At 30.1% G+C, this 21,857-nt stretch overlaps 2 protein-coding genes across 2 annotated transcripts; one reads left to right on the top strand and one right to left on the bottom strand.

Annotated features, from left to right (window-relative positions):
- Positions 1-12,729: 12,729 nt before the first annotated feature.
- LOC137807630 (homeobox protein knotted-1-like LET12) lies at positions 12,730-20,139 on the top strand. The gene is made up of 6 exons (XM_068608355.1): positions 12,730-13,477; positions 14,608-14,728; positions 17,509-17,702; positions 18,337-18,468; positions 18,598-18,737; positions 19,851-20,139. Exons 1-6 carry the CDS (start codon positions 13,055-13,057, stop codon positions 19,882-19,884), a joined length of 1,044 nt encoding a protein of 347 aa, XP_068464456.1. The 5' UTR covers positions 12,730-13,054; the 3' UTR covers positions 19,885-20,139.
- Positions 20,140-20,994: 855 nt separating this feature from the next.
- LOC137807629 (uncharacterized) lies at positions 20,995-21,666 on the bottom strand. Its single transcript, XM_068608354.1, has one exon. It carries the CDS (start codon positions 21,556-21,558, stop codon positions 21,127-21,129), a length of 432 nt encoding a protein of 143 aa, XP_068464455.1. The 5' UTR covers positions 21,559-21,666; the 3' UTR covers positions 20,995-21,126.
- Between the last annotated feature and the right edge of the window lie 191 nt (positions 21,667-21,857).

Raw genomic sequence — 21,857 nt, 5'->3', positions numbered from 1 at the left:
CTGTGCATTGCACAACTTGAATGGCATTTGCTCCAAAGCCTGTCCTCAGAAAACATGTGTTTCATTTACCAAGGAAACATCATGGACTGAATGTTCCATGTATACAACAACTTCCAAGTTTTCTTCACAATCTTTTCTTTCTAAAACAAGACAATGAGAAACAGGGAAGGTGCCTCTGTGGCTCAGTGAAGTGAAACCACACAGTTCTTCCTAGAGTGCTTTTGAAGGGAATGGCTACAAAGTGACAAAGTTGTTTTGTTTGTTAGTTGTGTTTCCAAGCCATTGATACTTCTAATGGTAATAATAGACCAATCAAGGAGTATGTGCAAGAGTTCTTTCATGCAGCATTTTTTATTTTCTTAACTGTGTTCAATTTCATGCAAACTTTGCTTTTTCTTGCTTTCTGAAATCACACTGCAATGCAATTACTATAAATCAATGTTCATGACTTCATTGGTGCATTGTACACAAACCCAAAGAAACACCTTTTAATCTATTTTAATTTCTCCTACCAAATATTATTAGTGAGTGGTGATTTGTTACCTAGGGCAGGAGGGAAAGCATAAACAAATGTGCATATTGTATATAAAAAAAATAATAAACTTGCAATTTTGTAAAACATTATATATTTTGTTATATCAAGTGAATAATATAGATTTATAATAAATCCTTATCCTGTTGTTATTTAATTTGGTAATATTTTTTTACTTAATTAAATTTTAAGTATATCATAAATTAAAATATTGTTAATTGAGTTTCAATTAAAAAATTTGGTTTTTATTTTTTATTTTAATTTAAGTATATTGTGTTCAATTTTTTCCATTGACGTGATGATTATTTTTATCTTTCTGTCTTCAATTTAACTTTGCAACGGATTAATTAATTTTTTTTTCTCTCTTGTAATTGTAACTCACCAATGAACTCGTTCTCCCCTCTTTTATGTATTTTTATTTTACTAAACGTCTAGACATTCAACTTTATTTATTATAATCTTTTTCTTTATTTCAACTTATTTATTTTTTATTCATTTTCTCTAAATCAAACATAAGGCATCACATCAATGTAAAAGACGAGATGATGGAAAATAGAAAAAAAATAGAAGAAAAGAAAAGTTTCTTTTAACAATTAAATAGTAAATAACATATATTTCACAATCAATTATAATAATATAATAATATTTTAATTAAAAAATAAAATAAATATAATTAAAATAATAATTTATGAGGTGTATCTAATTTACATGTGTGTTAAAGGATCACCACCAAAAAAAAGTGATACATATACAAATCTAAAATCTAAAGTTTAAGAATTGATATTAATATATTTCCAGTCTCAATATTAACAAAATAAATAAAATTATTAACAATTGATAAAATCATTTTCTTTCCCTTCATTCTCTTTTTAATCAAATTACTTTTCTTTCAATTCACTATTTTTTTTTTCTTTTAGTCTCTCTCAATTTATTTTTTTCTTTATCAAATAGTGCATATAACATACAGGCGGCATATGAATAATTTTAATTCAATAATAATATATTAAATCTGCAAAACATTCCATATTTTATTTAAATTAAAGACTATTTTTCTATCCTGCATATTTTCTGCTAAGAAACAGGATTTTTTTTTATTTACCATACACAATTGTTGAAAAAGAGTCAAATGATATTATATTTGAGTAAAATTCTTTCTAATATTTGTAAAAGGACATTTTAAAACAAAATATATTTTTATCAGTTAAAATTAACTTATACCTGAATTAAAAATTATTTGAATTAAGACTTTGACGGTTTCCAGTTAAAAAAGAGAAAACAAACTTAAGATTGGTACCATAGATTATAGGGACTATTCATTGTATGACAAAACATGTACAATATCAAACTTATATGCAATATTATATGCTTCTTGTTCTCTCTACTTTGGCTAGATAGAAAATTTTATGAAAAGGTAATTACTTAATGAATTTAAAATATTTTATGATAAAATATATTTTTTAGATAAAAAAATTTGAAATTTTATAGTATTATTAGATTAGTTAGACTATTTAAATTAAATCGTTTTAAATTTTATAAAAAAGTGAAAATTCTATTTTATGATTAAATTGTTATGATTATTAAATAATGCATTTGTATATGTGTTTTTCTTCTATGTTATAACCATGAGTCTTCATCTTTTTTATATTAGACATTCTATATTAGATGCAATATTTTTTATGTTCAACATGTATACATTTTTTTATTCTTTTTCCTAGATGTTCTTTGAGTTTGTCTCACATATTAGACATGAATGTGGTTCAAAAATAACCCGATACCCTTTGTCACATTTTTTACTATATTGTACTTCAAACCTTATATACATAGTACATCTTTGATGATAATAGAATTTTGATCATCCCTTTGCCAAAAATCCTCCCTTTATTAGTGTCACCATAGGTGACATGTCCTTCATGCTTAAGTTGCATTTCAACAAATTTGGATACATCTCTTGTCAAATGCTTTGAACAATCTTTGTTAAGATATCATAATTGTTTTTGGTTGTCAAAGAAACCTACAAAATAGTTTTAAAGAACAAATTTTGGTTTCCTTATTAATGTAATTTGGGTCTAATACTTTTAATGATACTCTTAGGTATTCACCTAACTATCCCATTATTTTTTATTCGACATGTTCTATTGGTATGACCCATTTTCAAACAGTAGAAGTAGGTAACAAATGGTGTGGACCGTGTTTTACTATATCTAAAGAAACTTTTGTATTGTTTGGTTTTGTTTCTAAATTCTGATTTGTACCCTAAACCAGTCTTTCCAAAAACACAGTTTTGTGTTCCAAGTAATGTTTTCAGATATTTTAAATTGTAAAAACGGTTTTGATTAAAGCTAAAATTGTTATATTTAACCGATTAAAACTTTAAATTAATATGTTAATTTCCCTAAAAAGTAAAAATGAATTAAGTCAATGTTTTAATTTTATTAAAACTACATTCTTATTCTTTTCAAAATCAAAAGGATTTAAGTTTATGATAAAAGATACTCCTCATATTAAAACTTTTTTGAACTTTTGAAAATTGTAAGTGTATGCTCATAAGTCTATGACAAAATGTGTATATATTGAAGCAACCCGGCTGCGAGGATGAAACAAACGTCGATCCTGCGTACATACCGTTGTTCAGATATATGCCTATATTACTAGAAAAACTATCATCATCTGACTTGTTCATATTAGGTTTTAACAATCATTTTAGGGTATTGTCTTGTTTAGAAACCTAACTTTATGAGAGTTGTCACCCAAAACAAAATATGCATCATAATTGTAACAGTGTTCGGTTTTGAAGGATGTGTTCCATCTACATGAACAATAACTTGGCAATGCTTGGTGTTTGGTAAAACAAAAGGTTGCAACTGATTTTAATTACCATCTTTCGTGTGTTCCTGATCCCAATGCAAGTTACCTCCTAGTAATATAACATCAAACACTAGTTACTCAGCAGAAACTACAAACATACACTACAAAAAAAATAACTTAATGGGGGTTATATTTGGTGTTTCCGACGGTTTTAACCCTCGTTAAGTGCGTTACCCGCAGTTTGCTTTTCCCTTGAAAGATCCAGCGTCATTATTTCCGGCGATTTAAAACCCCCCGCTATTCTCGACGATTTGAAAACTCTCGCTATTCCCGACAATTTGAAAACTCCCGCTATTCCCGGCGGTTTGAAAAGCCCCGCTATTCCCGAAGGTTTGAAAACCCCCGCTATTCTCGGCAATTTGAAAACCCCCACTATTCCTAGCGGTTTGAAAACCCCGTTAATTTTAGGATGTGCATATATAAAAATGTAGGTGTCAAATAATAAAAATGATAAACCAAAATAGTCCAACGGTTTTCCTCTACAAATCATGTTGTTAAATAAACTTGTTATGTACACTTAGATAATATCATTCTAATAAGGAAGTTGTAATACTTATGCTATTGTTTAAATAATATCACAATAATTTTACATAATCAACTTTTTTTTCTAAATTTTAGTAACTACACATTCTTTTTCGACCTTAATCTATCAAAATTTTAATTTAGATTTCTAGATCGTAGTGAAAAATGCTAACATTATACCTATTTTATACTTTTTATTTATACAATTGAAACTTAATGGTCACGACAATAATACCTTAAAATTTCCAAATGAAAATGGGGATAAAAACACTACAAGAAAATCATGAAATAGAAACCAATTTCTAGAAACCAAAATAATTAGTTACAATAGATAAAAATACAGTAGATTGCAGAAAGCCACATAATGGGCCAATGACTATGAAATGAATGTTAAAAGCAAAACAGTCAACAGTTGCGAAAAATATGTTAGCATGCCAACCAAAAAATAATGAAATACAGAAAAAATAAGAATCAAAACTATACCTTCACAGATTATATTTGTAGAAAATAGGAGATACAGGACACGCAAGATGGTAGATATCTACACAAGAATCATAATGATAATGTGCATCAGCATTATCAATTTTCAGACATTATAAATATAATATACAAAGTAAACTAAGATATCATTATAATGTCACTCGGGAATAACATACATCTAAAACATAACTGTTGAATTTGGTTGTGTAGAGCTTTTGTAGATAGAAGGATCATTTGAAGCCTTCAAACTTTTAATATAAATCACTTCCCATCCTTCGATCTATCATGAGAACAATAATTTATTGTATAAGATAGTTGAATAGTGAACAAAATCATATTCTACCATGACGAATCAATTGAAATTTGGGATGATCCGTCCATTTTTTGAGATTATCCGATTCAGTGAAGTAGTTATGGACAAGAATGACCTGATTAGAAGTTATGTCAACAAAATAAACTTTTAAAAATCATAATAAACAAATTATCTAACCTCATTTTTTTCTTATTCCATCAATCTATCAACTAGAATCAATGAATCGAGCTCCTCCCAAAATCAAGATTCTCAACTATTGTCAAAAATAAAAGAAATGTTAGTGAAACAAGATATGTTTAGGGTTCTTTATGGCAAAATCCTTGTTTATAATCACACAACAAATTTCAATCAACACTGGTAAGATACTACCATACATATACATATTTCCCAGCCGAACCGGTAAAAACTTCTGCTACGAAAAAAGGTTGTGATAAGAAACGTAACCTCATTTTTTTCTTATTCCATCAATCTATCAACTAGAATCAATGAATCGAGCTCCTCCCAAAATCAAGATTCTCAACTATTGTCAAAAATAAAAGAAATGTTAGTGAAACAAGATATGTTTAGGGTTCTTTATGGCAAAATCCTTGTTTATAATCACACAACAAATTTCAATCAACACTGGTAAGATACTACCATACATATACTTCTGAATCAAAGGTATACAAGAAAATACATAAATGAAAAAAAAACAACTTAATTTCACTGATCATTCATTATATTTGTTTTGATCACATTTAAAAAAGGTGAAAACAATATACCATTGAATACAAAAAAAACTATTCTCCCATGTTAATTGACAACAAATCTTAATTGTTGCTGATAAAAAAAAAAACAAATCTTAATTGTACGAGAAACGTAACAAAAAGAACAACAACATGAAAACCGACTGTGCATTTGGAGATGTATTGAAGTTAAAAGGGAGAAATTTGAGAGAAACATTAGAGAATCCTAAGATGTCGTCAGAGGATAGTCTTGAAGACATGTTACAAACGCACAACCGATGAGAACCAAACCTAAATCAATTTCCTTTTCAAGACAATTCTTCACCCTCCGTGATAGTCTCTCTGCATTTGTTTCTTTCTTCGTCGATGCTCCTTATTTATATATACAATTTATAAGAGTAAAACTTTTTTTTAAGAAATTTTTTTAGGAGTTAATACTAAAACATAAAATTATTGTAATTTACTAAGTAATTATGAGGGATTTAGAAAATCTCAGTGTCTTAGTAGAGATTATTATAACTTTTACTAATAAATCCCTCTCTTAAAATCGTTGTGATACTTCATCATATCTTAATAAAATGCATATTAAACCATAACACAAAAACATGTTAAAGACAAGTCAATGTAACTTTCAACTATTCATGAAAATGTTGACAATATTCCACTAGAATACTTGCACTAACAAATTCAGCATATTAAAAAATACGTTAAGTTCGTAATAACTTAGTTAAATTTAACACTCCTTCTCCTCTATGTATGTTGCACTTAAATATAAGAAATCAATTGATTATGTGCGGGAACTTAAAAAAAAAATTTATTTATTTAAGGATATAATCTTTAGGAAGAAATATTTAGAAAATAAAATAAAATTGAGATTAGTAAAAGAAATAGTATTAACTGATTTAATGGGTACATCCAAATTCCCTTAATTAAGTTTTTTTCACATTCTTTTTATGAACTTGAATAGAGAATTTATGATTTGTTTTTCACATTCTTTTTATGAACTTGAAAAAATAGAAAAATTATGATATTCTTTTTATGAACTTGAAAAAATAGAAAAATTATGATATTCTTTTTATGAACTTGAAAGAATAGAAAATTTATGATATGTTTTTGGACTTACCCTAACTAATGCACATATATGTACGTCATCAAATCTAATTTTCAAATATGTTTTTACTCGTTCTGCCTTCACTCTCATTATACGTGCAACTGTGCTACTGTGAATTAATTAAGGTTAGGGTACTGAAAAACTCCCAGTGTCCAAGGCTTGGTTATTTTACAGGCTTATGGTGAAGTTTTATCATATAAAGTCACTTGTGAATCTATTTCTTGTCCATATAAGCAAGCAAAAATGGATTGTGTTAATGATCAAATATGCATTTGAACTCTTACAATATGTGTGTTCAAATTTGTACTAAAATAAAATTTGTTATTATATACATACAAATCCGTAGGAAAGAAATTAAATATTTTAATTTTAATTTTCTTTTTTTTTTATCTTTTTTCATTAACTAAAGAAACTTTAATCACTACATCAAACAAATTCTTTTATCATATTATAATTTATTATACTTATTATTATTATTATTATTAATATCATTAATAATATAAATATTAATATCATTAATATTATTAATATTTTGAATACTTTGAATATTATAAATATTATTAAATATTATTAATATTATAAATATTATTAAATATTACTAATATTATTATATATTATTAATATAATAAATATTATTAATATTATTAATATAATAAATATTATTAATATTATAAATATTATAAATATTATTAATATTATAAATATTATAAATATTATTAATATTATAAATATTAATATTATTATTATTACTAATAATATTATTAAATGATTAATATTAATATTAATATTATCAGTAATATTTATATTGTTATTATTATCATTATTAAAAATATTTTGTATGTAATACTTTATATACGGATACTACAATCCGTATGTAAATTTTTTTTATAATTTTAATATTATAATTTTTTATTTAATTAAATTAAAGAAAATAATTAAACTCAAATTACTTTTCTAATTTAATTTTAACAACGTAATAAATCTTAAAATTAATTCAATTCTCTATAACCTTTTTTTATATATTTTTTATTTTAGTTTCTTCATTGCTTTTAATTCCCATCAAGAACTATATGAATCCAAATTCGTATGTAACGCTCACTTTATATATGGATCTAAATCCGTGTGTAAAAATCAGTATGTAACATTTACTTTACATACGGATCTAGATTCGTATGAAAAAAATTCATATTTAATGTTCACTTTACAAACGGATCTGAATCCGTATGTAACGCTTACTTTACATACGGATACAAATCCGTATGTAAAAATTCGTATGTAATGCTTACTTTACATACGGATCCAGATCCGTATGTAAAAATTCGTACGTAACGCTGACTTTACATATAGATCCAAAATTCGTATGTAATGCTCACTTTACATACGGAGATCCGTATGTAAAGTGAGCATTACTTGTGAATTTTTACATACGGATTTGGATTCTATTTAAAGTCAGCATTATATACGGGTTTGAATCCGTATATAATAATCGGTATGTAAATAGCAATTCATGAATAATGTAAGCAATATGATTTTCAACTATTCATGAATATGTTGACAATATCTTCTTCCACTAGGATACTTAGTAAATGCACTAACAACATTACAAGAAATATGGTAATCAAAATTAGCTGCAACCTTTTGTTTTGGCGGACACCAAGCAATGCCAAGTTACTCTTTAAGTAGATGAAACACCTCCTTCAAACCGAACACTGTGATACAAATTTTGTTTTGGGCGACAACTCTCGTAAAGGTTTAGGTTTAGTATAATGAATTCACTTGTTTAAAAAAACGATTCTAATTTTTTTTATAGTGACTCTCCCTTTTAAATTAGTACAGATGGTAATGATAAAGTATAAGAGATAAATAAAAAGAGAAACACACTATTTTTTTTATACGGGTTCGTTTCACACAATATATTATATTTAGTTTTCAATCAACAAATTAAGTTTCACTAAGTAAACTAGTGTTGTGAAGTACAACACGAGTATTCTTTAGGCAAATAGTCATTATTGGCTAACCTCTTGAGTATTGTTTGGGCTCGCGGACACTCCTAGCTAACCCCTTGAGCATTGTTTGGACTCGTAGTCACTCCTAACTAATCCCTTGAATATTGTCTAGACGTGTAGTCACTCCTGACTAACCCCTTAAGTATTGTTTGAATCATAAATACTCCTAGTTAAAACTAAGTATTATTTGGATCTAGTCGCTCTTAAACTTAAAAAATGAGTATTCTTTGAACCCAACCACTCATGGCTAAAATTAAGTATTCTTTGAACTCCTAAGAAAAAATTGAGTATTATTTGGATGTTACTCCTAGCTAAAACTGAGTATTTTTTTAACCCAACCACCCATGGCTAAAATTAAGTATTCTTTGAACTCCTAAGTAAAAATTGAGTATTATTTTTCAAACAGCCACTACTGGTTAAGATAGGTAAATTATATAAGTGATCACAAATCAAAGGGTTGCTCACTAAAGAGTGATAACGTCTTTCAACTTTTAACAGATACAAGATTATGCTTTGTCTTCTAGTTTGCTGAGTGAACATAAACAATATTTTATAATTCTTTTTGAGGCACAAAACATCTAGACAAAATTTCAGCACTATGCAACACAGTCTCTTGTTTTAGTTCTTTTTGGTGAATGACTTTAAATAGGCATTGAAGAACGTAACAGTTATAAATGAGTTTCTGATCGTCTGTCATCTGATGAGATTAATTGTGAAGGTTGCATTAAATGCACTTTATGCAATATTATATGCACTTAAAGCAACATTAATTGTTGTTTTCTTCTTTACTTAACATCCTAGTGGCTGGATGTCCTTATCTCTTCTTGAAGAGTGTGTCTTTGCTTGATTTTGTCTAAAGAGCATAGCCATACAAAGCATCTAGTGTTTTCATAGTTGACAATGCCAACATTAAGGAGTTGTTGAAAAAAATAATAATTTTAACTCTTAATCTAATAAATCATTGATGTGACTTGTGCTTAAACAAATCTTTTTGACAAACGAAAGTAACAAACATTCATAAAAACATGTACAAGGTTAGCTTAAATCCACGTCTATGTCAAATTCCTATAAGATGTAAGATAAAACTGTACATTATTATATTATTTATTAGATGAAACACTTTTGTTTTATATAATTTATTTTTCGAACTTTATACTATCATCTTATATATCAATCATAACAATGTTTATACTTAGTTTTTTTTTATCAGTTCATATTTAGTTGTTTAACAAAATTCATAGAAGTTAAACTTTTTCCTAACACGTGGCAAGATGAAAAAAACCCATGGAAAGAAAAAAAAAATAATGCCTATTTATTCATGTAATTTAGATGTAAAAGATTTATTTGAATAAGCATCTATAAGTTTTTTTAAGAAAAAAAAATATAAAAAAATGAAATAAGAAATTTATATATATATATATATATTTGTTTTATGATATATGTTAACAAAGAACTCATTTGAATTTGATACCATGAATGTTAGAGATTGACTAAGAAGATTAATAAAGGTTCAAGGGTTAAATTTGATCACCTCAGTTCACCTTTGATTGGGATCTGAACAAGACTCTCTAGTGGAAAACCTTTCCCAACCAACTCATTTCTTTCCCTTTACCTCTCATAACTACTAACCACAAAACCTTGCATCAATGTGTCAGCATGTTGTTGCAAACATTCACTTCATCGTCACGACAACACTAAACCCTAAACCTCTTCATTGGTTCTTTAAGTTTATGTCTTTTTTTTTCATTTTTATCAAATTTCTTTCCAATCTTGCCTCCACATGACTAACTTTTTCATGCGTGGGGATACTTTAGGCTCACTACTTTGTTGATTGACCCACTTTTATTAGAAAGGGTTTTAGAGTTACATTTTCATCTCTCTACTCATGCTAATCATCAAGTTCAAGCTCTTTTCAAAAGTTGTGCAATAGAGTTATTGGATTTACCAAAAAATTGAGTCTTAACTGTTTGCTCTTACTAAATTAGCTGAGTCCAAAATTCAAAAGTCAATTGAATGTGCTCCATCCCTACAACAACAATCTCAGTACCTTTCACCACCACCTTGCCCCACTCCAACCCAATCCATCACTTTCTCCAATTCACCCTTATCTATAAATTATACCTATCCTTTCAAAATTACATTTCACTGCTCATTTTTTTTCTTCTAAGAATTATAATATTTGCAAAATTGGATTTTTATTTCAAAAGACCAAGAAATGAACGAAAGGGCACAACGAATTTCACTCAATTTTTAGTTGTCCCTTTTTACATTTTCTTTACCTTTGGAGTGCCTTCTATATATATCAAAATTACTTTTCTGATCATCCAAACACCATTGCCTTATCAATTAGTGCAAATACTTCCTTTTGATTATGCAGTAGATGGATCAGGGAATGAAATGAAACCGAAGATGATGAGGAAATGAAGAGACACTGCCTTTAATGGAACAGTGGAATTTAAGGCTGGTCAGTTTCTTGATCATTCATGGTCTCTTTGGTTAAAAGGGCTTATTTTTATAAATGAATAAATGTGCAGAAAGAAATAAAAAAATAAACAAAAATTTCAATATTATTAATCAATTCATATTTATATTATAATAAATAAGTATAATTAATTATATAATATATTGTTTCCTCATTCTCTTATTAACTGTTTCACTCATGCAATTTGACGTGATTATGTAGTTTCTAGCTATTTGTCTAGTTTCAAGAAGTACTGAGAATTCGTAAATGTTAAAGTTTTTGTATTCTCAGTTCGGCAGCATGACCACTGCATTGTAACAGTCACATTTTTTTCATTTTTATATCATGTCAAGAGCAAAACAAACAATTAAAAGCAGAAGAAGATGGAAAAAAATTTGATGTAGGTGAGAGAAAAAAAATAGATGTTTTGTTTTTTAAAAATGAGAATGAATAGGTAAAAAGAAAGAAATGGTGTTGTTTGAATGGGTGATGAAGTAATGATAACATGGATGCATGCACCAGTGGCAATGACCATGCTTGCGGGGTCCACAGGATGCATGGTTAAAATAGGGCATGTGTACGAACCTGATTCACTCCCACTTTATTTCGCACTCCCAAATCTTGGAACACACAGGTAATAGTTGAGTGGTCCATGAATCCTGGGCGTGACGCGTGTCAGTCGTGGGTGCTGAGGTCGCTGTCGGGTTGGGTAGTGGCTAGCCCAAGTTCAGGAACGCCAATGTCCACTCTGCCCGGTGTGGGCCTCATGCACACTGCCACTACCGCACCCTCTGGGACCCCTGACACCGACCCATTCCACATCAAAATTAAAACATAAACAAACGCAGTCTCTTTTTTTTTTCCTCAGCTTCTCACTGCTTTTCGATTCAAGAGATCATTAGCATGGATGGAAACTGGAAAAGCACCTTGTCACTTCCACCCATCAAAACTTTTCCCAAACCTCATTCATTTTTAAACTTCACACTTTATTCAAAAGGAAAATGCTGCAATATCAAAATTATTCCTATAATAGGGCTAATCTTTTTTCTAGTCAATGCACCAAATACAAATAATGGATCACAAATAACTAACCTTTAGATATTTACCTCTAAGAGATTCTATTGTTTGGTCTGTTGTTGACTCCATCAGTTCCAACTTGTTCTTCAAATAACAGTAAAAGTAGAGCTTCTTTGTCAGGGTCTAATTCAACTACAACTTGGTCCTTTCTGACAATTTCAATAGGATTAAGGTGGTATATAGCTTTTGGTTTTGAACTAGGAAATATCAACTGTTATGTGATCAATTCAATAACCCTTGCTCTAACAAAGGGACTGTCACGGACTTTATCCAATGAAATTGATTTGAATTAAGTATTGTACTCTTTATCAAATCATTACCTCTCTCTTTCATCTTAAATGAACAAAATCTCCTTTTCTTTACCATTAAAAATACCCTTCGTTAACCCCAAACGTTCTCAGAAAAAGGAAATGCATAAACTAATTTGGGAAAGATAATTTACTTGGCAAACAGAGTGAGTGAGTACCCTGTTGATACTGTGTTAATTAATTTTTAAAAAAAGTAGAGTGAGGACATTATTTTGATAGGTGCAATTTAATACTAAAGAAATGTCATGTAGCTGCCTCCCACATCGACCAGTGATCAATTTTTTATCCATCTTTGTCTTTATTATTACATGAAAGCTCCAATGAGTATTATCCACAAATCTCTCCACGTTATTGTTAATCCCACCGTTGGATCTTCCCCAATCCTCGATATGTGCGTCGACCTTTCCAAAAGTCTTTCCATAAAAAGTGCTTTTCCAAACTTCTTCTTCCTTCTTCCCCTTCTCTCTCACCCTTTCTTCTTCACCGCACTTCTCACTCACCACCTTCAACAACAACACCAAACAACACAACCAACCCTTCTCCTTCCAAACCCGCCGTTTCTCTTTCTCCCTCACTTCGATCGACAGACAAAGCCACCAAACCACTGAAATGTAGCGAGAAGAAAAAAAAACAGCGGCGCAGATTCGGTTAACTATGGCTTTCCACGACCATCTCCAGCACGAAATAGCGTTCCAGCGTTTCACGGAGGAGCAAGAGCTGAGCGAGGGAAGAGACATGCAGCAGAGGCTCCCGGCGACATGGCTCAACAACGTGAACGCGGCGCAGCAGCGGCAGCAGAATTTCCTCGACAGCGCGGCCGAGAAAAGCGCGGATCGGAACCGGGGCGAAAGCAATTGCGAATCGGAGGATTTAAGGGAATACAAAGCGGACATTCTTGGGCACCCTCTCTACGATCAACTGCTATCAGCGCACGTGTCGTGCCTCAGGATTGCCACGCCGGTCGACCAGCTTCCCAGGATCGACGCGCAGCTTCAGCAGTCGCAGCGCGTGGTGGAAAAGTACTCTGCACTCGCGAATAACGGGGTGGTCGATGAGAAGGAGCTTGATCAGTTCATGGTTTGTGCTTGTTTGTTTATCTCTTTTCTTTCTCCTTCTTAAATTAACAAACCTACCTTTTGTTTTCTTTGTACTTCAATTCTGTGTGTTTTCTTGTCGCACCTCTTTAACCCACTCTCCAGGAGTACTTCTACTTCTAAGAATCTTAATTTCATTGAATTCCTCACTTGAATAAATCATTAGGTAATAAATTTCCGATTCCATAGTCTCAATTAACTTAACTTCTATGTATTTAACTTTATTAATTCTGAAAAGAACATTAAATCATGTATGGTCTGAGTGGATTTAATTATTTCTTATCTTTCTGATTTAGGGAATAATTTTTTTTATTATGGTCATGCTGGTTTTGTTAAATCATAAATTTTCATGTTAAGGTTTTGTGGACAAGCTAACCCATAAGCAGAAATCAGAAAACGAATAATAAGAATGATGATGATGAAGATATTGGGAATGATGGTTTTAGAAGTTTGATTTTGGATGGATGGTGGTACGAGGCATTATTTGGTGAATCTGATTTGTCATGGAGTGGCTCGGCTTGAGGGTTCTCGTGCTGCTGCTTCCTACAATGACCTTTAGGAGTGCTTTATGGAATCTTTTCTGTTAATGCTGTCATGATCTTCCCACTTGTTCACATACTCTTTTTTTTTTTTCCTTTCCCCTTTTTGCTAAACTTTGATGGTTCAGTTCTTGAATTCTTATGGAATATGTTCTGAGCCAAAGTTGAAGCTCTCATCAAGTTTTCTCAACCTTTACTTCCTCATTAATGTACGTTTCTGGCTTCGCCAAGTACAATAATGAGGGAATACGGAGTTTGGTGATTCTGTACGTATCAACTGAACGTAGTGTTTGTCCGGTAGTGTGTGGTAGAATCAACTATACTTAAGTTGGTGATTTTCAACTTTGATTCTGACTTGATATTTACTTTACATACAATGATTGGAGTGATGCAAAATATGTAGTACACTATGTTTATATGATGGAAATGTTAATCATTCTAATTAATAACAATGCTGCGGGTTTATCTGAACTATTTAATATTTATTATCCTTTGCGGTTCTTGTAGTCTTTTCTTAGTTGTAAATTATCTGGAGCTCCTTTTTTGAGTTTTGCTGGTATTTGTTTTGTTGCAGACCCATTATGTTCTTTTGCTCTGTGCATTTAAAGAACAACTGCAACAGCATGTCCGTGTTCATGCCATGGAGGCAGTGATGGCTTGTTGGGATCTGGAGCAGTCTCTGCAAAGCTTGACAGGTAAATTTTCAGCATCTTTCCTTGCTCCCTAGATGTTACCCTGTCTTTTGTACTCATTATTATTCTCTTCCTAAACAAAAACAAGGAGAGAGAAAATTAATTAATTAATTAATTGATGAAAAAGAAAATTAAAAGAACTGATTGCAGACCACACACTGCCCCTCCTCCGAAACTTTCACTGCATTCATTGAAAAAAAAAATGTAAGCTGGAAGGAGAGAGATAATAAAAACAAAACTCAGGTAAGATTTAAATAGAAAAAACATGAAAAAAATAACAAGAGAATGAGAAGAAGATGATATTAAAGAAAAAAAGTAAATGCATATTTACAAAAGTTGAGCTAGATAATACTTGGTGTACTTACACACTTCATTGAACTTATTTAAAAACAATTTTATTTTAGTTAATTTTTAGAATAATTTGTTATTATTTCAAGGTATCACGTTAAATTGAATATGAGTTTAATTATATTTGGGCTGAATGACATGAGAGATCTTACTATTCTTTAATTTTTAATTAGGAATTTTAAAGTACAAAATAATATTAAGTAAAACTACATATGTATATATACTAGGTACATATGAATTAAACCGATTTTTTTTTAGAATAATTAATAATTCAAAAGTATGAATAAATAATTTATCACTTTAATATTTAAAGTAAGAAAAGAAAAAGAATTTAAAATTTTAAAAATAAAAAATTGTAAATTTAATACATTAAAAATTATTATGAATTAACTCATAATGAATGAATGATTGATCTCATATACATTGCAGCTGAAAACTCAATCAACAAATTCAGATTTTTTTAGAGTAATAGTAGGATATTATCATATTATAGAAAAGAATACCATTTTTTTTTTTAAATAATGACCTGTCACAGTTAATTATTAGGAGATATTACTTTATAACAATATAAAAGATATCCACATCCAACTCTCATGTCCACATATCTTCTCAAACATTAAAGATATAAAAGTGCCCAAATATTAAGAAGTTAAAATTAACAGTTGAAAGGTGGAGTTAAGTATTTTGTTGTAGAATAGAAGAGTGATGGAGAAATGACGAAGAACCAAAGGTTGAGGCTGTCCTTACTCAGATCTCAGAGTGGAGGGGCTGCTTGAATAATTGATGACAGTGAAGGAAAAATGAGTGGGTAAAATGAATGGAGAAAAAAAATACAAAACTTGATAAAAGAAATAGCATATTAATCTTTGGGAAAAGGAAAAACTAAAGGAATAATAATTTGACAAAATAAAATGTTCTCATTCCTCCCACTCATGAAAGTGGGACTAGTGGCACTGTGGATGATATTTTTTTTCTTCTTTCATAAACTTTCATTGAATTTAACTTTTAATTTTATAAATATTAGACTTTAAAAAGTCTTTACATAAGATAAAGTGTTAAAAAGTATTACTATATACAAAAATATTAAATATAAAAATAAATTGTATATTAACCTTTTATTTTAGTCATAGTTTAAAAAATGTAAGTCAAATAAAATTAATTTTGTTCATTAACTAAACGTGAGAGAAAAAAATATTTTCTTTTGGTGAAAAAGTATTGTAATCTTTGATTGTATTATTCAATAGAAGTTAAATTAATGAAATGGAAAGAAGAATAAAAATGTTCTTATTTGCTGGTGTTGAATTTGAAACCACATAAAATTTTAGTAAGAGATCTACAAATATGACTGCTGTAATGGTAAGTTTACCCTAGTCTTTTGTTAATACATTATGATTTAAAAATAGTATTTTCATGATTGCTTTATTTGTCCCTGTCTTTTTTATTTGAAGAGATTGGATTTATTTTGAGTATGTCAAGACATAATAGATACTGCCATATACATGGTGAAATAAATCATATAAAAGATAATCAGATAAAAAAAGATATTAAACTTTTAATGTGGAAGCATATGAATACTGTTGTTGAGTTTATTTTCCCTTCCCGTCTCCAATTTAACATGCAAAACATTGATTGAGAATCGATAAAGCCCGTTTTCTACTTTTTTTCAAACAATATGCACATTTTTTACCATAACTGTGTGCTCTAAAATAGAGTTTATTAATAACCCCACAGCTTCTTCGCATGAATTAAATCACCGGTCTTCTTCGTGTATTTTCTTTGTCACTCAATTAAAACAAATAATGGTGGAAAGAACTAATAAATAAGAGTGAGAAAAGAAGAGAAGAGAATATTTTTAACCACATGTTAATTTTTAATTATTAAGAGATCGAAGGAGGAAAGAGACAAGACACAACCAACCGGGCACACGTAACTTTAATTCTTCTTCATAAGGGCCTTTCAATCAATGTAATGGAAGGAGAGATTCTCAAAATGGTGCATCCAAGTTATATTAAATGAATTGACGACACATTACTTATTAGTAATAGTTTATATCACAGTTTAGTAATTTTTGCACCTAATAATGTGATTGGCTACATAAATGGTACATGCAACTATTATTCTTAAAGGAAGTACTCCATCCGTTTCAAAAGAGTTTGGAAAAGTTAATAGTAGTATTCACTGAATAGAATCAGAAAGCAATAATAGAGCGAGATTAAAATATAAATAGTTTAATAATGAGCTCAGATTCTCTTAAAAGCTAAAAGTATCTAATACTTTTTTAAATTCTTGTGTAAAGCCATGAAGACAATATATCTTTACCACCATTGTGTATATATTTTGCGTCTTTTGATTAGTTCTAAAATCGACGTGATGACTATTGCATGTCTCATGCTTCACATGTACAACAAGGATAAATTTAATGGATGAGGATGCAGGTGTTTCTCCTGGAGAAGGTACGGGTGCAACAATGTCAGACGATGAAGATGATCAGGCAGAGAGCAATGGCAACCTATATGAAGGCACCTTCGACGGCGGCGAAACCCTTGGCTTTGGTCCTCTTGTCCCTACTGAGACTGAAAGATCCTTGATGGAAAGAGTGAGGCATGAACTGAAGCATGAATTGAAACAGGTAACTGTTAAAAGTATTCCAACCTACCCATATTTTTAACACTAATTATGTTTGGCTTCAAATGTTTTTGGGATATAAGATCTGGTTTAAAGTTGAAGTATCTTTTTTACCTTAAAAAGATATAGAAGACGACTGAATAGAGGGGATTGGAAAAAAAATAAAGTGTCGGCTATTTTTAGTTGAGAAAATATGTTTTTGGATTATGTTTTCTATTGATGTAACATTATCAAAGCTTTTATATTTTAATATTGATGAATTTGATCTTCCCTTATAACTTTAACAACATGATAATTTTTTTAAAAAAAATCTAAATCTTGTTTTATCTATGGGGATTACGAAAATGTGGGAACTTTAATCACCCTTAATGAAAGTATTAAAAAAATTAAACCATATTAGTTTTCTTCGAAGATTTTTTTAGACATAGTGTTTGGCACATTTTTTGTGAAAAAAAAAGGAGCCAAACGATGTTAAACACTACTTAAAATCGCCTTATTATCTTGTTTTACTCCCTTATAAGTGACATACAATTAAAAAGTACCAGTTTATTTTTGTCTCACGTGTTACTTTTAATTGTGAGAAGATGAGACAAGTATTTGGCTTCGCATTGTGAACACACAGTTTGTTTGTGTATCAGGGTTACAAGGAGAAGATTGTGGACATAAGAGAAGAAATTCTACGAAAGAGACGAGCAGGGAAGCTTCCAGGGGATACCACATCTCTTTTGAAAGCTTGGTGGCAAGCACATTCTAAATGGCCATACCCCACTGTAAGTTTGGACTTACATGTGAATCGTATATTATACTAAAATAAGAAGTGTAATAATACATATATATATATATATATATATTTTTTTATTTTTTTTTTTTTGTGAGCATGACGGAGTCTGTATTTTTAGGAGGAAGACAAGGCCAGATTGGTGCAGGAAACAGGGTTGCAATTAAAGCAGATAAATAATTGGTTCATAAATCAAAGGAAAAGGAACTGGCATACTAATAACCCCTCATCCTCTAGCAACACCAAAAGCAAGCGCAAGAGGTAGGTTAACTCTAGGTTCTGTCTTCCTAATGACATATATATTGTTGTCGTTAAGTTTGAAAACCCAACCTCATGCTGTGTTTTATTTTATGGATTATAATGTTTCAATTCCTGTAATTTATTCATTTATACTGTAAGTCTGTAAAGTAAAACTTTTCTTTTTATCGTGACGGCTCATTTATTGAATTCAACTGTGTTAGCGATATTATTGAATGTTAAAAAGTGGTATCACATCATTAATTAAAATACATTTTTGAATATTCTTAAAAAGTGGTATCACATCATCATTAACTCAATTTTGTCTTGTAGCTTTATATATTGATTTGTTTATTTCACACAATATTCATGCATGAGACATGTCTTCAATTTAAAAATGAGTCGTGATCCATGCATAAACCAACTTGGTTCATCAATGGATTAGATTCATGAAATAAGGATTCACTTTTAGTTGATTAATCAATTAATTTATTTAACACTATAAGTATCAGGTATTGTCTAAATCTTTAATATGATTGTGATCCATAAGCCAACTTGGCTCATCAATGGGTCAGATTAATGAAATTTAGACTCGCTTTTTCTTGAGTCAGTGTACCTAACCCGCTTCTCATATTGGGTTTAAGTTGGATTGAGAGAATTAACTTAACCTTTTCTTTAAGTCTTTTAAACCATTTAATAATCTTTTAAAAGAAAGGTTATTAAGATGGTCGTCGGTAATGGTTTACAGTACTTTAGATTTGTTAACTGTGGTTTTTATTTTATTTATTTATTTATTTTTACAATTTAAAAAAAAAATACTTATCGATTCACAGTGAGTCAAGCCAGGTTATATATAGCTCACCAAATGAAGCAACTTATTTGACTGGTTTTTTTCTCAACCTGTCATGTTGAAGTTGAGCAAGTCAAGTTCACTCAAATGTACACCTCTAATATCAGCATGGATGTTCAAAATATATCATGGGAAGAAGTAACTAATAAGTAGCATTTTATGTGGATAGGGATAATTGCATTAATAAAAACTTAAAAAATAAATTATGTATGAAGAAAAATAGGATAGCTAGAAATTTTTCTAATCTTTTATGGCTACATCTGATTGCTATTTTTGGTTGGTAGCAGTGCAGGAGAAAGCAGTAATCAGAGCTTCATGTGAATGGTGGCATATTTTGGTATTCTTCTTCTTTTATGCATGGTCGTGGGATTCTTAGATCTTACGGTTAGCGTGAACCTGAATTGATGGACTCTGGAACTAAAGGGTCATAAAATTAATCACTGTTTAGAAATAGTATTTGTTACAGAAAATTAGCCCTGTTATTGTTGTATATGAGGCTGCTGCCGCTTGATATCTGATATTGATGCACACACAATTAATCTTTTCCATTTAATGGGTAGCATGCTGATACATATATATTTTTCTGCTTCTCTGTTATTCGGTTCAAAATATCTAGTATTAAACAAATTTTATGAGAGCTTTACTAAGAAGTTTTACTATTTTATTTGTGAAACTTACAAAAAATTCATATGCGTAGTGTTTGTATCCATTCAAACGGTGCATAGTGTAAATTTATCATCTATAGCAATATATTATGAGATTTCTTCATTGTACATAATTATTTTTTGAAATTACCTTTAATTTATAAATAAGGTAACTGATTTTTCTACAACTATTCCATTGATCAACTCTTTTTTAATATCTCTTCCAAAAGACAAAGTAAATAAGATAACTTCAAAATAGATTTTAAAGAATTTATTTTTCATACTTTTTTAATTATAATATTTAATAATTATTCAGATTTTTTATATAATTTAAAAAGTTATAACACTGTGTTAATGAGGTCTGTGTTTTCAATAGTATAAATAAAAATGAAAGGCTTATTATAGGGTTAAATAGAGAAGCATGGAAGTTGCAAGAGAGGGGAGAACTTCCAATTGGGTTCCTACAAGAAAAGGATTTGGCATACATATATAAACCAAAAGGAAAAGTATTGCTCAATCCAACGCGTTTACTTTTGGAGTGGAATCCCCATATGTCTACAACTTCAAATCTTACTTTTTTTTCATCCTCAAAAAACTATGCTTTGCGTGAACAATCCAAATTCTTTTCTTCCATCTCTATCTTAAGAAAGAGGATATTGTTCAAACTAAACTTTGCCCACAAACTTTATTTTTGGTGGGTACCCTCTTCAACTACTTTTCTTTTCATATTTTGCCATTCAGCAAAGTTTAGCAAGAGGAATTAAAATCGGAATTTTACTGAAAGTGGTGGAAAAAGAACGATACCATCTTCACTCAATGAATGATAATTACAAGACTAATTAAGATCAGAATCATGTAAACAAGTTTAGGCAACAAGAATTAATAGATGTTTAAGAAAAGAAGAACATTGATGCACGTATCATGATTCATTTTGGCGACGCCCTGGAGCAGCAAACCTGGCTGAGAAGCTGTAAGGCATGGCTTCATCTTCACTCTGAGCCCCACTGTTGAAGTTGAGATTATAGCTTTGTTCATCATACTGGAACCTGTTTCTTTGCTGCTTCATCTTCTTCCCATACCCACTTATCTTTCTTATGAAAGTTTTCCACTTGGGACCAGCAATCACTTCTGAGGCCTCCTTTGCCTTCCTCAGCTTCTCCACCACCCATGACTCTCTCTCACCCCTTTGCTCATCAAGTAGCCCTTTATCCTCTTCATCACTTTCTCGCCACCATTTCTTTAAGTCAAAACCTCTGAAACATCCACACCCACACCCACTGTTGCTGCCTTCATCGAAATCTTCCTCACGTTCCATTTCCATCACCAATGGCCTTGCCTCGTGAGATGTCATGTTTTCGTGTGTGAGGCTTCTGGTTGTGACGGCTTTAAAAATTGAGGAAAGATTTATAGGACAAGAGAGATAAAGGAGGAAAAGTCAAAGAAAAATTAGGAGACACATTTGAACTTTGAATTTGGAAGTTTCCAAGCAAATATCTTCCTATTCCATGGAGTTTATAGCATGTTAGTGTATGATTGAGGTATAAAAATATGACGATGTGATTTTATGACACCTTAAAAATGAAAAAATTTAATTATATTTTTTAAGTAGTGACAAATTAAAATATAAATAAAAAAATAAAAAATAGTTTT

The sequence above is a fragment of the Phaseolus vulgaris genome, chromosome 3 (assembly GCF_000499845.2).
Source record: "Phaseolus vulgaris cultivar G19833 chromosome 3, P. vulgaris v2.0, whole genome shotgun sequence".
Lineage (NCBI taxonomy): Eukaryota > Viridiplantae > Streptophyta > Magnoliopsida > Fabales > Fabaceae > Phaseolus > Phaseolus vulgaris.
Note: the sequence above shows the minus strand (reverse complement) of the source record. Positions and strands in the feature narration are given on the sequence as shown.